Source organism: Molossus molossus, unplaced genomic scaffold, assembly GCF_014108415.1.
Source record: "Molossus molossus isolate mMolMol1 unplaced genomic scaffold, mMolMol1.p scaffold_m16_p_5, whole genome shotgun sequence".
In the NCBI taxonomy this organism is placed as follows: Eukaryota; Metazoa; Chordata; class Mammalia; order Chiroptera; family Molossidae; genus Molossus; species Molossus molossus.
The window spans coordinates 37,712,722-37,730,745 of record NW_023425388.1 but is presented as its reverse complement, the minus strand read 5'-3'; the positions used below and the strand labels follow the sequence as shown (position 1 = coordinate 37,730,745).

General features: G+C 40.6%; 1 protein-coding gene across 9 annotated transcripts in view; it reads left to right on the top strand.

Moving 5' to 3' along the window:
* Window positions 1–18,024, top strand: part of TNIK (TRAF2 and NCK interacting kinase) — a 360,673-nt gene that overhangs the window by 187,919 nt on the left and 154,730 nt on the right. For all 9 annotated transcript variants that reach the window (XM_036242368.1, XM_036242367.1, XM_036242362.1 and 6 more), the window contains exons 3-4: window positions 627–683; window positions 12,925–13,050. In XM_036242368.1, coding sequence (XP_036098261.1) covers window positions 627–683; window positions 12,925–13,050 — 183 coding nt within the window. The remainder of the gene's footprint in view (window positions 1–626; window positions 684–12,924; window positions 13,051–18,024) is intronic.

Sequence of the window (18,024 nt, the reverse complement as noted above, 5' to 3'; positions counted from 1 at the left end):
TGCCATCCCAGAGGTGCATTAGTCAGTCATCTGTCAGACCCAACAAGAATTGTTATTTCAGCTTGGAAGTGAAATTTAAAATGGAGAAGTAGGTTATTTTCTTTTCCATGGTTGCCTTCAATGACATTATAGCACTTACTAAAACAAAAACACAACCAATTAAGACTGTTACAAGATATTTTAATCATCAGTGAAACTCAAGTTTCTTCACATAGTATTTTTTGACCAAGGAAATACTGTATCTCCTCCAGTCAGGTATAACCCCACTTCCACATAAATCCACCTCTCACACAAGCCCTCATCCAACACTTTGGAGAGGAGGTAGAATCAAATTATTCAACATTGCCTTTTTTATTTAACTTGACAACCACTGTAAAAACAGGCCCAAGACAAAGTGATGGAGATGTTTTACAAAATAAACACTAAATAGAAATTGATCTTCAAAGAGTTTAAGGTGTGTGTGTGTGTGTGTGTGTGTGTGTGTGTGTGTGTCTTTCTGTCTGTCTGTCTTCCCCACTGGCATTCTGGAACATTAATCTAGCCAATATTGTTATTCACAGTTGGAACTGCATGATAATATTGCTCATCAGAACTAAAACCTTTTTTATTTTAATTTTTTCATACAGGGTCGTCATGTCAAAACGGGCCAGCTTGCAGCCATTAAGGTTATGGACGTCACGGGGGTAATGTATCTTTATCTTGCTGTCTTAGTAGCTACATATTTGTGATAGAGAAGTTAGTGATAAAAAAATTAATTTTTCAGAAGTAGAATCTTTTAAACATCTATGATCTTTCCCCTCTTGTGCTTAACATAAAGAAGTAAGAGTATCTAGTAGCTGATTGAGAAGACCATGGGTAAACACTCTAAGTAAATTGGATACCTACATTCTGCATAATGGAGTTAGAGTGAAGAATAAATAATATGTGCGATAATTTACATAAACATAATGAAAGATATTTGCATATGAAGACACAACAAGGATTTGAAGGTATTAAAAGAATAATACTGAGATTACACAGAAGAGATGGGTCTCAACATTCTCCCCAAAGGTCCACTAACACTGGAATAGAGAAGTGTTTGGGTGGCACTAAAGTCCTAGTGGGATATTTAACAAAACTATTTTCTTCCCCAAAATGTTATTGAACAAATAATCACAATAACCTCAAAGTCTTATTATTTAGAGCAACACTGAAACAAAATTTCTGCCTGGATGATCAAAAGCAAGCTAAGGCATAGATTTTATTTGAAATACAATCTTGTTTGCTTTCATTCCTTTTTGCTGAGTCCACTTAAAATATGTTAATGCCTTTTCAGGAGTACAGAGTAAAAATCAGGCTTGAGAGGCCTCACCGGACATCAAAAGCATGTTAATAATTTGCAATTGTCCTGGGGATTTTTCTAAGATATCTGTCTGCTGTACATAAAAATTAAAAGACCAAAGTCTTCAGTTGGCCTAGAAGTGTATTATTTAATGTAAATAGGCATAGGATAAATTGGTCACACAAAGGTATCAAGAAGCAATATACACATCATAAAGGCACACCGATGTCAACATATCAGACTCCAATTTATACCATTTCTGACCCAGTTTGTTACCTTTGATAGTATACACTATATGGTATGCTATCTACCATAGTACTGATTTTACTGATTTTCATTTATACCACACATTGTACTGATTTCTTTACTTATTATTGATTTGAATTCCTCTTTAAATTATATACATTTTTAACCAGTATTAAAAAATTGTTCCCACATTTGTTAGCACCTAGGAAAAGTAGTACTTGCTTTTATTTGTCCTAAGTACATTATTCAAATTTCAGAGGTTGCAAACCAGTTCAAATATTTAATCCCAACTTATTTCTTAATTCACCTGACCTATGCTGAATAAGCAACTGCATGTAGATTATACCTATCAGGTTTAGGTTCTGCCGCTTGAAACAAAAAACTCAAGATAACAGAGGTGTATGCCTCATGGAAGCATCTTGCTCCCTCACGTTAAAGGAGTCTATAGTCGATAGCCCAGGGATGGAGGGCAGCAATGTGATGGAGTAGAAGGATGTTTATAGATGTTTTTATCTCTCTACTCCATCATTCTTATGCATGGCTTCCACACTTAAGGTCACGTCCATGGTTCAAGATGGTTGTCGGATTTCTATTGATCCCATTCTTCGTCAGGCAAAGGTGTTAGTAGCTGAAGGATAAAGAATAGAACCCCTTCCAGTGAAAGCTTTTCTACTTACATACAACATTTCTACTTAGTTCAGTTTTTATTGGCTATACCTAGCTGCAGGGAAGCCAGGAAATTCACTCTACCAATGTGCGCTGTTAAAAATCTTGGTTCTGCGAGCCAGGAATGATAGGAGAGTGGACCCTGGTATGGTCAAAGAGCAGAGTCAGACACAAAAATCGCCATCAGATACTGTCAATCTCTACATAGAAACCCATTCTAAATGTGTAACCTTTTACAAAGCTCCCACCACAGAACAAATTAAAATGTATTTTGTTATTCTGCTGACATCCTACTACTCTATTTTCCTGGGAGCAAATAGGATCTCCACATAATGCAATGCATGTGGCAGTCTAAGAGCGAATGGTTGTGGATGGAGTCGAGATGTGTGCTGTCTTGACCCATGAACGTGAAACCACAAGTTTCACTGTGTGGTTCTGTGGAACTACAGTTGAGTTCCGCTTACATCTGGACCTCAGGGCACAGGTGTGCACAAAATTGCATGTTGATGCACGAAGTATGACTTCAGAGCCCTGCACTTTACTTTTCTAGTTTGTGGTTCTTTTGTGACTAAATTGTTTGATGAACCACTAACTTTGACTAGACCACCTTGCTTGGGATCAAGACTGTTACACAGCTATTTATCCCAGAGTGTGTTTTTTCAGTTGAAGGAGTGTCGGTTAGCCTTTCTAAACGGGGTTTCACAAGGCAACAAAAATGATTTGAGAGACTGGTTTCTCAGTTCTTCCAAGGCTGATACAAAGCCAATGCCATTTTCAATGCAAAGGAGAGTCAACCCATTGCATACAGTGGATGCTTTATAGTATTTTGGTAATTCTCTTGGGGAATCCCTGTGGAAAGGGCTGGACACTTGCCCTGATGTAAGCACATCATTGGCCATTATGCAACCACTGACCCTTAACAAAAGACAAACATGGATACGCATCAGGAAATGGTTTTCTTATTCCCATGCTATCTGACACAGCATCAAATGGTTTCTGTATCACCCCCTTACGCATCACAGTCAACATAAGATTTCCTTTGTGAAACTCATGTGGTGTCCTTAGAAAATGATCTATTTCATTTTGCCATGTTGTCTTTTGTGTATTATGGAATGTTGCAAAAGCTTCTTACCAATTATTATAATTGTGCTCATTATAGCTGCTCTGTTAAAAACTGAGATGAATTCTCAAAGGTCGTCTTTGTTAATTGTTTGCAATGATTGACTGCAAAGTTACTATAGTTTATTGTAATGAAACTGATAAAGCCATAAGCTTAAAATCAATTTTTAAATTATTGTTTTTATTCTATACCACTTCCTAATAGAAAATAGTCACAGAGAGAAATGGATATAATGGTCGTGTCCTTCGGTTTTCGATCTGAGACCCTTCCAGATTTGCTAATACTTGCTTCAGAATGAGCACTTACATTCAGGCTAAGTCTCTGAAGTTCTTTTACTTTCTGAAATAATTATAGGAATTTTCTGCATGCATCACTTTCTGGGGATTCCTTCCCAGCTGGATCTGTGTACTCTAGATTTGCCCACAACATCTAAACAGAATGGGACCTTCTAGGGTAGTGTTTCTAAAAGCGGAAAACCAGCCTCACTAAACTTTGGGGTGTCTGTGAGGAGTGCAGATTCCTGGGCCTACCTTTTCTAAAAGCTTCTCAAGGAGTTTCATGCACCCCAAAATCAGAGGAGCACTTTTCTAGGGTCTTGTACTTATAGCTCTCTGACCACCTAGTACGAAGAGACTATGATTTGATAAATCTCTGTCTTCATCTGTAGTGTAAACTAGTTTCTTTGCAATGACACCTTGAAATCCATGTAGGACTTAATGAGATGATGACTTAACATCATAGACTCTCACTTTACAATGGCCGAGGGTGATCCCATTCTCAGGATACTTTGGGTTGTAGTACCAAAGCCCCACTTAACCTGAGTGAAGCTGAAGACAGAATTTCCTGGCTTGTGTATATTCAAATAGAGAAAAACACAGCAGGTTCCAGGAAGTGGCGCGATGTGATTAGGAATTTTGTCTCTCTCCATCCCTGGGCTTTGTTTCCTTCCCACCAGCAGCTTCAGGCTCAGGCTGTAATTAGTTCCTTACCCATGGCTGCAGCAAACAGCCAGCCTAAGTATCTGTGACCCAGCTTGGGACAGGTCACCATCACTGAACCCAACCCTGTTTCTCTTCAGCCACAGCCGGGTCAGGTGGCTAACCCTGGACACTACCACAGGATCTGAGAGTTGGGAAATGTGATTCCTCAAAGAAAAACCTGAGAGCTTTTTAGAGAAAAGGGTGGGAAGGATGATGAGTCAACAAAAACAGGAGAATTATGTTAGTATGACATCATATCGTATCATTATAGTGGATGTGTTTAAAACTGATTTGGCCTTTAAGTAAAGTACCTCTCTACTTGCATTTTTTAACATTTTAGCCCAAAATAATAATAATGGTAACTAACATTGATGGAGTGGTTATTTGCCAAAACTCTTTTAAATGGCTTCTATATATTGATTCATTTAATCCCCAACAATACACAAAATAGGGTCTGTTATTAGACACATTACAGAGATGAGAAAATCAAGCATATTTGAAGTGTCTTGCTCAATGTAACATATAAATGGTGGAGTGAATCAGCGTGAACATTTTAACTCTATCTTTTAAGTCCATCCTCTTAACTGCATTGCTGTAGGTCTTCCATTAATATAGAAGGGTGTTTAGTGTTTAATTTAGGGCGATCTTTCATTAATTTATTCAATAAACATTTATCAACTACCTCCTTTATGACAGGCACTTGAAAATTCAAATATGAGCCCTGGCCAGTTTGGCTCAGCGGTTAGAGTGTCGGCCTGCGGTCCGGAGAGACCCGGGTTCGGTTCCGCTAAGGGCACGTACCTTGGTTGCAGTTTGTCCCCGGCCCTGGTTGGTTGTGCGGGTGGCAGCCACTCGATGTGTCCCTTCACGTCGATGTTTCTCTCTCTCTCTCCCTTCCTCTCTCTCCCTCCCACTCTATCTGTACAAAAAGTGGAAAAATATCCTCCGGTGAGGATAACAAAAAAAGAAAAAAAGAAAATTCAAATATGAAAAAGTGGTCTTTTGCCTGAAGGGGGAGCTCATAATAAGACAATCTTGCCCTAAATATTTATAAGTAAAACTAATCCATTTCACAGTGAACTTATAAAATTCATAAACAAACTGCCTTGTTAGGTTTGCTGTGACAGTGAGGGGTAGTGGTTAAGCCGACGAGGACAATCAGACGAGGACATTCCCGGCCAGGAGACAGCCAGGTGTGGAGGCTGGGAGCACAGAGCATGGTCTGCGAACGACCACGTGGTGTGGAGACCAAGAAGTGCTGAGCAGGGAGTGACGCAGGAGGAACCTGGACAGTGAGGGCCTGGTCGTGAGGGGACCGATGCTGTGGCAAGGACTTCACAAGGTTTCACAGTCTTTATTTTCCACATCGAGCACTTTGATCCAATAGTTTTAGGCAAAAATTCAATATATAGAAGAGATATAAGGAGACTTTTGTTTGTTTGTTACAAGGGGTGGGAGGCTGTAATCTTTCCCTCAAATGGCTGCTAGAGCCCATTGGGGCCCGAAGTTGAAGAGCAGAGCAACATCGTGGGACTGGCCTTCTAGAAGGATGCGCTGGAAGCCTCGCTTCGCTGTTTGTGTCTGTCTTGTTTCCCGAATTCCTTTTGGTGAAGCTGGTGCCAGTCTGCAGCTCTCTCTGAAGGACAAGGAAGTGGCCTTCTCCCAGTAGCCTCTGGTACAGTGCTTTGCCCATAGTTAAGAAACTTCGTGAATGTTTGCTAAAACTGGACAAAAAACATTTTTTTTTTTTATCCTCACCCGAGGACATCTTTCCATTTTTTGTTCAGATAGAGTGGGAGGGAGAGAGAGAGAGAAACATCGACATGAAAGGGACACATCGAGTAGCTTCCACCTGCACAACCCAACCAGGGCCGGGGACAAACCGCAACCGAGGTACGTGCCCTTAGCGGGAACCGAACCCGGGTCTCTCCGGACCGCAGGCCGACGCTCCAACTGCTGAGCCAAACTGGCCAGGGATGGACAAAAATTTTTTTAAAAATCTTACCGTCTTGGGTTGTTTGGAGGAGTCAGGGGACATACTGCTCTAAGCACAGTGGGTTCTTCCCTCCCAAAGGGAGGCAGTTCAGTGCAGTGGTTATTAGCACTGCACATAAAATTAATAATAACAACAGCAGCCGTGGTCAAAATAAAAATTGGTAACATTGATTGAGGGTTTTTTGTGTGCCAAGCACTGTCCTTAATACTCGGTACAACATATATCAACTCATTTCGTCCTCAGAACAACTCCCATTAGGATAGTACTGCTATTCTATCTATTACAGATGAGGAATTGAAGCCCAAAGAGCCTACGTAACTTGCCAAGCCCCACAGACAGTAAATGGCGAGGTTAAAGTTCAACTCCAGCCAGTCAGGTTGCGCCCACCCTCCCCACAGCCCTTTTAGGACAGTGAGGGATGGGGGAGCCTCGCCAGGGCGTGGCCTTCAGATTCAGACAATGGCCCATGGGGATTGAAGATGTAAGTCACCTTACTGATTGTAGATGTCACCCAAATGAATGACAACGCTACTAAGGTTAAAACATACTTGCTTCTGGGTGACTTGAGCATAGGCCTTTTTGTTAATGCACGGTTTTCTGGGAGTCATACATTAGTATAGGCTTGGGTGTGAGAAAGGTGCGCGTCAGACTTGTCCTGTCTGCTTCTCCAAAGGACTCCGCCTCCGTGCAGAGAGAGCAGGCTAGCCCAATGGTAAGGGAGAGAGCACAGACCACTCTTATCCGCATATGTGCTCGTTTTGACACTTTGCGGCTCTCTTACTCTGGATATGTTGCCTAACCTCTCCCTCTTCCTCATCTGTCAGTGTGGATAATATCACTTTCCTCATAAAGTTAGTGTGAAAAGTAAATACAGTTATTTATACAGCACTTGAGAACAATATGTAGAACAAGTGTTCAGTGCATATTGTTATCGCAGTGTCTCTTGTAGACATTTTTCATTTTTCTCCCCATGGCATCAGCGATTCCCACAGAAGACTACATGCCTGTCCCCGCCAGCTGCAGGGCCTTGGCGATCACTCTTTCCCTGCCAGGAAAGTCCTTCCCTCCTCAGTCACATCCCATCACACCTGTCCCCCAACTACGAAACTTCCACAAGGGCTTTAGGATTCAGCTCAAACTTGGTTGTCTCGGGCTGTCTCCCCTGAAGCCCCCAATTAGATCAGCTCCCATCTCTGTCATTCTTTGACTTCCACTGTGCTCCCCACTAGACTATAGGAACTTTCACTGTGGCCAAGCTTGGATATGTTATGCCCATTGTTGTATTGTTATATTGTTAGCGTTGAGCATTGTGCTTGGGATATAGTAGGCACTTAAATATTTGTTGAATGAATTCATTTAGCTGATGGTTAACATGCAGCAAATCCTGGAGCTGCCTGCAGAATGTCACAGTCAAGTCACAAGTTCCATCAACGCTGCAATGAAGAGATGGGGGCTCAGGCAACTCATTGACCTGCTCTGGGTCTGTTTCCTTAGATCTGTAAAAATACAGTTTGCAGGTACATCACCCCACCTTGAGATAATTTTAGGGCATCCACACATGCTTAATTCTCATTTATAATATATATATTTTAACATTTAATAAACTGCAGTTTAAAAACAAACCTCAAACTGTATGTTACATAGCAACTTTGAAGGCCCGAGAAAATGGCAACCTCAGTTTGTACTGTTAGGTTATGCCATTCGTGTGCAGAACGTCACTCAGTATAAGGATTTCAAAGCATGCTCTTTAAAAGTAATTGTTACAGCCCTGGCCAGTTTGGCTTAGCAGTCAGAGCGTCGGCCCTTGGAACAAAGAGTCATGGGTTCAATTTCGATCTAGGACATGAACCTCAGTTGTGGCTCGGTCCCCAGTCCTGGTCAGGGTCGTGTGGGAGGCAACTGGTTGATGTGTTTCTCTCACATCAGTGTTTCCATCTCTCTTTCTCTCCCCACTTCCCACTCTATCTGAGGATAAGTGGAAAAAAATTTTCTGAGGTGAGGATTTAAATAACAATAATAACAATAATAATAATATATTGAAGCTGACATGCAACTTTAAATTTCCTCCCACAATTCCAATTTTGTATTAACTAAAACAGCCTCATTGTTGTCATTCATTATACTTGGATCCAATTTATTACATACTCAATCAAGACTTAAAAATAAGTCTTTATTGATGTAAAAAGTCTAGTTTTTGTTGATGCTATGTATTGGTATCTTGAATAAAATCTCTATTGGAAGAATTATTAAATTTCTCCAAATTATTAAAGGTTTTTAAAAATCACATCCTAGAATGTTAACAATCCCTTCAAATTCTAATAGTCAATGATTCTTTAACAACAACAACGAAAATGTCTTCAACTTTTTGCCACATCTGGTCAGCAGTGAAGGGAGAGTGATAGGCAGCTCCAAAGCCTGCCTGGAGCCCAGAACTGGTATGGAAAGCAGGACAGGTGGTCAGAAGCAGCAGAGATCACAGTCAGGTCCACACATCTGGAAGGTGGTGGCATTTATGAGTCTATACACCTCATATTTCCTTCTAGAGTTCATACTGCCCAGTCCCTTGGATTGTTATAAGAATGACATAGTTTTATTCCCATTCCATGGGTTGAGAATTAAATTTTGGGCAAACCAATTGTTAGAATGTACACTAATAGTAAATGTCTTATTAATTCCGTCTTTAACTCCTAGCATATTTTAGGTGCTTATAATGTATTCCCCCGTGTAATAAATATGCAACTTAAAATCCCTCCATTATGCCCCGAAATCATTCATAAGCAAATATTATTATTGTGTGCTAACAAGCTCCTTTAATTGGAGAACCAAAGGCAGGTTTCTCTTCAGCCCTGGATGCCCCTAAACTCTTCTTGCATGATTAGCAGCCTTGGTTTTATCACCAAGGGTAATTGCCCTTCTTCCGTCTAGGAATTTTCAGTATAGAATTAAGACATGGGCTTTGGAGTCAGACAAATCTAGCTTTGAATCTTAGCTTTAACATTTAAAATATGAATGAACTCCCTGAAACTCATTTTCCTCATTTGTAAAATGGGATCATTAAACACATCTACTTCTTTAGAGCTCTTCTGAGTATTCATTAAGATAATACACACACAGCCCGGCCAGTGTGGCTCAGTGGATTGAGTGTCATCCCGTGGACTGAGAGGTCCCGGTTCAATCCCAGGTCAGGGCACATGCCTGGGTTGCAGGCTCGACCCCCAGTAGGGGGCATGCAGGAGGCAGCTGATTGATGTTTCTCTCTCACATTGATGTTTCTGTCTCTCTCTCTAAAAAAATCAATAAAAACATGTTTTAAAAAAATTTTGTGACAGTTTGGTAGCATTGCTTTATTGTTCATTATGACCCAGTACTCATGAGTTTCCCAGTGAGCTTGATCCTTGTGCGTAATTTTTAAGAAATAATAATCCATTTAAGAGTAGAAGATATCCTTCTTATAACTTCGTAATCTAATTCTAGCCTCAGTTGTGTTTGTCTTTTTGAAAGTAGCGTAACCCATCTCCTTCCATGAGCCATATTGTGAGAGGGTGGATTGCTTGTTGAATGGGTAATGAGTTCTTGTAGTCATAGTAAGTGCCTCCCTTTCAAGTTCACTGACTCATTTACTGCCATCCTTGCCCTGGACTAGAAATCTGGATAAACGGTCGCCCTGAAGGCCTGATAAATTGCATGGTCACTTATAGGATTATGTAAGATCTAGATCAAGGTTCTATTTTAGGGCTACATAACCATGACCCACAGTAGTTCCATAATTGTATTTGGAAACAGTGCAATTTAAACCTAAAATTTAAGTTACTGACATTCCTTCCCTCCTATCCTTGTTATTTATTTTTAGGTTGAGAAGATTAATAATAATGTGTATTTCTATTGCACTTTATAACTTTCACACTTCATTTAATTATCACAAAAGGCTGGGATATATAATGGTACTATTATAAAATCAGTATCTCATTATAGATGAGAAAACTTGGCTCCAAAAGGTAGGTTACTTTTCTGAGATCACACAGCCAGAAATGAGTGGAGCCAAAACTGAATGTACCAAGTCCCCCACCCCACCTGCCCACCCTCGTTTTCCTGACTCAATGCATATGCTTTCTTCATTGTCACATCGCCTCAGTTTACCTTTGCAAAGTGATGGAGAATGTGCTGACTTCATTCTGATCTCCAATGCTATTTATTTCGGATTTAATTATATACTGAATTAATTGTCATTTAACTGTTTCATACATTCTTATTTTCTTAATGATATGGTAAGCTTTTGGGGGGCACCCCCCACCTCTGATTCTCCCACCTCTGATTCTCCCACCTCATTCACTATCCTGTTGAGAACCTAGGAGGCAGGCAGCAAATACTTGTAGGAGCAGACCGACTCCCCACTAGGAATGACCAGCTGTCAGGCTGCACTGGACACTGATTGGTCCTTTACTGCCTCATGTAGTTGCCTCTTTCATTGAAGCAGCTGTCAATGCCAAGCTGCCCGCAGAAGCTCACAGGTTTGTTTTCTCCCCTTCTATTTGGGCTTCCCTGAAGTACACCTGCTCACATCCTACCTTCATCCACAATTACTAGGCCCCACGTGGCGAGTTTAAAATAGCTGATGTGCACCATAGTAGGACATTTGAGGCACATTACAGTGACCTTTCAACAAGTCTGTGAAGGTCATTCTTTCCTGAGGCCTGTGGTGAAGGTGTAGGCAATTTTTGATAGCTTCAGGGGAGAATTTCATTATTCAGCAGAACGCCACCTCCTCCATCCGCCACCATCCAAACCCCTCACCTCCCTCCACCGTTAGGGCCACGCATTTCTCCTTGGCTCAGCATCCTGGTCGTGCGTTCTATTTTGAGATTACTTAGTCTTCAACTCAGTGAAGCCATGTGATGTGTAGCCTGCTCCGTTCTTCTAGGTTTACACATGGCCATTGTTTTTATGAAACTTAGTTTTATGTGGTTAGGAAATGTCGGCATCTCACATTTCTCCTCATCTTATTCTTACCAGTTCCCTTCAAGCATCATTAAGGCTGCTGTAAGTGGCTGAGCCCTTTGTAGGTACCCATTCTTTTATTCACATTTATTCACTGGCACTTGCTTGATGCTGGGGATGTTATAGAAAGCAAAAGATTCCCGCATGTAGAGTTGTGGTGGACTGATAGGGAAGAGATACGTACATGATTAGACAGATAAATGGGGATTTTAGTTCTGGTAGGTGCTACAAAGGAAGAGACCCACGATGATCCATGGGCTAGGCTCAAACCAGGCATATCAGAGAGCTTTGCTGGGGCAGGGACTCTGGAACTGAGATCTAAAGGCAAAAGAGAGCTTATAATTCATAGAGAAGTGAGTCAAGTAAAAGGGAAGTTATGACACAGAATGACCCATACCTCCAGCCAGTACCGGCAAATATGGCGCGAGTGTCAAGAAGTATAGGGGGTGGGCAAGACAGAGCGGGGGCATGTGACCTTGCCTGAGAGAATGAGGGAAGATGTCCCTGAGGAGTGTCAATTAAATTCCATAAAAAATGATGAGTAGAAATTGTACGAAGAAGAGGAAGCAAAAGAATACATCACATGAAAGCCTGCAGAAGGGCCCAGCAATGTAGAGAGACTGCAGGGAGGCCGAGCAGCTGGAGGGGCCGGGAACAGCCAGGGACGCACCGTGAGTGGTCTTTCAGGTCATGGTCACATCTTGCACTTAGGCATGATCACTCCTACTGCTGCATCTACAACAGTTTTCCTGGGATAAAAATTGTTTCTACCCACCTCAAAAATAAAATACTATTTTAAAGTCCAACTGATATGTATGTATCAAAATAAAACTATGGGACAACACACACAGTCTCCATCAATGATGCCAGGGTGGGAGGCATGTCTAAAAATGACCCAAGTTGGTGGACTCCAGACTGAAGCTCAGAAGGAATGAGACCTGAAAGAGGACTCTTACTCTGTAGGAGAGTGATCCCTTGTCACACCACTGCCACAGTTCCTTTCTTCTCGAGTTTAGTTTCCTGAAGGTGCGATGGGTACTCCTGCTTTGTGGAGCTCCTCAGATCTAGGGGACTTACCCTCACTCTCCTTCTCTCTGACTTTCATCATCTTCAGTCAAGCACTTCAATCAAAGTAAACTTCAAAGAAAATGAACTTAAATTTTAAATACAAGAGTCTGTGTTTTTTTTTTTTTCTTTTCCCTTTCCTAAATCTTTCCCATACCAGAAATGCTCAGTAATAGGTATTCGATAGGCAGCGTTCCCAGAGGCCTAGAGTGAACCTTGTCTCAACAACCTGTCTGCTCTGATCTCTCCAGGTGAAGGAATGAGATGAGGGGTTTTGTTTTACCCCTCCCCCCTGCAGCTAGGCCTATTTGTCCCACAAACAGAAGGCCCCTTGGATTGTCAGTATGTTTGCTGTCTTGCAGATTTTTTCTTTGTAGTCAAGAGAGAAAGTCAAGTTCCATGATAATTGTGCTTATTTATCACCATAGAAGAAAAAACTTTAAGAACTTATTGTATAGTCAGTGTAGACGGTGAGGAAAAACACTTTCTCTAAGACATGAATTTTCATGACTGAATATTTATTATTCTAATACAGGATGAAGAGGAAGAAATCAAACAAGAAATTAACATGTTGAAAAAATATTCTCATCACCGGAATATTGCTACATACTATGGTGCTTTTATCAAGAAGAACCCACCCGGCATGGATGACCAACTGTGGGTATGTAGTGCTCTCCCATGCGCTTTTCCCACAGGAAGAACCACCAGGACTCAATGGTCAGTTTCTCTATCCTTATGACTCAGTTTGATTAAGGAACTCCTTAGAAACCCTAAAACCCATGATATCCATAACATTGTGTTTTCAAGGTTTTCTCCCATTTCCTTGAATACCTCTCAGTCTTTTTGGTATCTCTGTCTTCTTTCTCTGAATGTGGGCCATCCTGAAAGCCAATTGTTAAGTTCTCTGTTGTTGGTGTGGTGTTTTGGGTTTTTTTTTTTTTTTTGCTACTAATAACTTTGAGTTTTTTTAATAATATTGAGTTTTTATTATATTTCAGGCACTATGCTATTTTTTCTGGATAATATTTATTCTGGCTCTTTGAGGTAGACAGTATTATCTTCATTTTTTGGATGATGAAACTAAGGTTTATAGAGAGACAAGCAAACTGTCTCCAGGTCTAAAGAGCTAGAAATGGTGGTGGTAGGGTCTAAGCAAACTCTACATGAGTGTTTCTCCTTCTCTGGCACTGATGTATGGATGACGGACATTTGAAATCTAACTCTAGCCCAGCCCATGTGGCTCAGTGGATTGAGCATTGTCCCATGGACAAAGAGGTCCCAGTTTGATTCCCAGTTGAGGCACATACCCAGGTTCTGGTCTTGATCCCCAGTAGGAAGTGTACAGGAGGCAGCCAATCCATGTTTCTCTCTCACATTGATATTTCTCTCTCTCTCTCTAAAAAAAATCATTAAAAACATATTTTAAAAAATAAAATCTAACTCTATAAATGAAACACTTGGACAGTGTTTGATACCGTGTAGTTACTCTCAGAGGTTGCTTTCTTTTCTGTTTCCTCTTGTCCACTCAGATATGTGCCCTAGTCCTGTATCTTTGACAGTCTATGAGACAGCTCTAACTGACTGTCCTACTAATAATAAATTCAGTATGTCTGACACCAAAACCACCACTCCTATCCCTGCCCAACCTAGATTGCTCATCTCTTTGTTTTCCTGTTATCTGCCATTGGAAGTTTTATTTACTTTGTCCTGTGGGAAGGATTATAATGCTGTCTTGGTTTGACCTTCCTTTGCCAGTTTTGTAACCACCCCATTACTACAGGCCTATTCAGTGGAAGCCTAGATTTTGGAGCTACTTGATCTCTCTGTCTCTCTCTCACATACACACACCTGTTTATCTCATATGTTGCTCTTAGATTAATGGCTCTAAAAATACCCTTTTAACTATTTATCATCTTGCTCATTTTCCAGAAGTCTTAGTACATGTCTAACACACAAAGTTCACTGAATTATCCTGTGCTCAATATGTATTAAATTATATATTAAACTATGTGCATCTGGTTACCACTGTTCCATAGATAACTTGTCACAGAACTCAGTTTGAGTGAAAGTTACTCTCTTAATGCATAAGACATTTATAGTCCAGCTGAGAAGACAAACTATACAGTGAACACAAAGGTGATCGAAAGAATATAATCACGTTGGCTCAGAAAAATAAGAGTTTCATGTCATTTGATATTGAATACTACAATCTTTGGAAGTGACTAGATTCGCTGGGAATATTTTCCCCATATGACCCATCTCTAAATTCAAAATAAAAAAATTTACTTTGGGATAAGTAAACTCACTTTGTATAATCATATTGATTTTATATATTTTTATGAGATTTCTGAAAGAGTTACAGTAAGATTTTAATTGTGGCCTGTTAAATGTATGTCAGATGTAAATGTGGTGATGAAAAATGTAAAAGTCATAAAATAAATGTGACTGTATAATACTAAAGAGAGACATATAAAAATTTTTATTGTAAAACCACAGTAAGCAAAGTAAAAATGCAAATAGCTAATTTCACTTCATATGTGGTGAGAAATATTCACTTCATATGTGGTGAGAAAGAATTTAGTAGCTTTCAGTGGTGAAGAGTTTTTATAAATCAATAGGAAAAGTATGAAATTACTAATAGAACAAAGCAATAATTAACAATGTAATAAGTATCAATTACCAAAAAATATGTTTTTTTAAATGTAACTTGTTAAAAATGTAAGTACAAAAGAAGATGAGAATTAAATACCATTTTTTACCTAGTAGATTGAAAAGTTTTTTTAAATGCTATATCTACAATGGACATGCGCATATCCCCTGCTTGTGGAAATAGACATTAGTATAACTTTACTCAAGGGCAATTGGAATATATTTACAGGTACACACACACAGATATATATACACATCCCAAAGAAAGTGCATTACTTTATTTTTTATTTATTTCTTTTTTTAATCCTCACCAGAGGACATTTTTACATTTATCTTCAGATAGAGCGGGAGGGAGAGAGGGAGGAAGAGAGAGAGATAAATATCAATGTGAGAGAGGCACATAGAGTGGTTGCCACCCACACGACCCCAATCGGGGCCGGGGACAAACCACAACCGAAGTACATGCCCTTAGCGGGAACCAAACTCTGGTCCACAGGCCAAAGCTCTAACTGGTGCTTCCACATGCAGTAATGTGTTCTAAATAAATAATTGGGCAACTACCTAAAGATGTACGCAGAAATTAATCAATAGGGAATTGCTTAAGTGAATTCATTAAGGGATGCTATTCAGCCAGTTAAAATGATGTAAACCTATATTTACAAATGAGTGAGCATTAACAATTATAGTGGGATTTTTCTTATTTATTTATTTATTTATTTTTAAATCCTCGCACAAGGACATTTTTCCATATTTTTTTCAAATAGAGTGGGAGGGGGAGAGAGAGAGAGAAGCATCAACGTGAAAGGGACATATGGAGTGGCTGTCATCCACACGACCCAACCAGGGCCGGGGACAAACTGCAACCAAGGTACGTGCCCTTAGCGGGAACTGAACCCGGGTCTCTCTGGACCACAGACCGACGCTCTAACCGCTGAGCCAAACCGGCCAGGGCTATAGTAGGATTTTTAAAGCTTTATTAGAAACTATGATTAGATAAAATGGTTTCATTCCTGTCAAAAAAAGAAAGAAATATACATATATGCATTGACACGTGGGGATGTCTAGAATAATATGCACTAGTGGTGTTAAAGATATTTGTATCTCATTAATTTCAGTAATTTAATTTTTACTTTTTTTTCATGTCTACTAACTTTCCCTTAAATTATAAAATTAGAGCCACTTTGCTATTCCTTTTTAAATTGTTTTTATTGCTTTTCATTAAAATGTCTTTGCTCCTCATGTTGACCGTCAGCTCTCTGAGGACAAAGATTGTGTCTTTGCATCTCAATGTCCCCACCCCCTCCCCCTCCCAGTGCTAGGAAGGTGTTGGGCATATGATGCAGACACAATAGTTGTGATTGAAAGTGATATTATTGGTTACTATTGTTGCTATTATTGGTATAAGCCTGAGTGCTACTGTACTTTGAGAGTTCAAAATCCTGCAGGTTCAATGGGATCTGATGAGACGGTACAAGTTGGAGAAGCTCCAGGAACAGGGGGAGAATGATAGCTATTGTTTATAGAAACGTTTTCTGTGTGGTCACGACTACAGTTCCGAATTAAAAGAAAGCAGTGTAGCTTTGGAACCACGCCCCAGCCTGTCACCTGAGCTAGTACACGTATTTTTACATAAATCACACCTAACTATTAATAGCATTTCTTTTTGAGATCGGCAAGATAGGATAGTTGGTTTTTTTGTTAGGTTGAACTATTAGAATGTGGATATTTAGTTACAAATTGTTGGTTGACAAGAGAAGGAACAGTCAAGCAGGACTTGATGCGTTTTCACCTTTTTCCTAATGCTGAGGTTTTCCAACCTGGACAGAAAGTTAGGTGTCATTTATTTTGCTGGATCCCAGTCAAGTTCATTGACTTTCCTGGGGTCTCAAAGCTCAGTAACGGAAGGTTACAGCCCCATAATGCAGGCATCTGGAAACATGCAGACTTAGCTTGGCCTGAAGTTCCATAAAAGGCACCAAACTATTTTTTCTCTTTGTAATGAGCGAAATCTGCATTCTGTTCTCAGACTGGTGCTGGGAGAAAGCAGGAAATCTGGGTGCTTATGCATAGTGCAAACAGGAGTTTTTTGACCTGGAAACCAGTCACTGCCCGATAATTCTCACTTTTGCCAATTGCTCTTCCCTGGAGATGGCTGTGGTTATTGGGAACCAAGCCTGCAAGCGTATGTGTTCATTTATTCATCCACCACTCACTCATTTATTCATTCATGCATTTATTTATCCAACATATATATATATTGAATGCTTGCTATCGGCAAGGCATTCTTCTAGGCGCTTAGGATATATCAGTGAACAAAACTGAAGGAAGCCCCAACTTTCAAGCAGCTTACATTCTTGGAACAGACCACAAACAACAAATGTAAGGTGCAAGAAAACTCTAGCGAATGCTGCAAGCTCACGGTTGCTGGAAGAGCTGGGCATGCTAACGGGAATGCAGATAGGGTTGCAGTGGTGAGTGTAGTGGCCAGGGGAGCCCTGTGGAGATAACTCAAGGAAAGGCATCCCATCAGTCATGGTGTTTTCCGGAACAACCACAAAGTCAGTGTGGCTAGAGGATGCGGGAGGTGAGACCTGAGGCCAGATCATGCAAGGCCTTACAGGCCATTGGAGAGACATCACTTATATTCTGCGAGAGGTGAAGGTGGGAGGGCATTAGAAGGTTCTGATGGTAGAGGCATGGGATCTGATCCAGAGTGGAGGGGTCACTCTGGTGGCTGGGTTGAGACTAGAATGAGTGGGGGCCAGAGTAGAAGCAGGAAGACCAGTTGGAGGCTGTTTTAGCAATCCCCCTCCTGAGGTTGGCAGAGGGGCATCAGGAGGTAGTGATCATTTCCAAAACCAGGTCCCACGGAGAGGAACCCTTCCTTCGCATTTCATTTTCCTACCTGTAATTAAATGCAGGTGGCAAAACGTGGTAGTTACAGGCCCCACATTCTGCTTGGAAGACAGAGGGCCTGGCGTTTGCA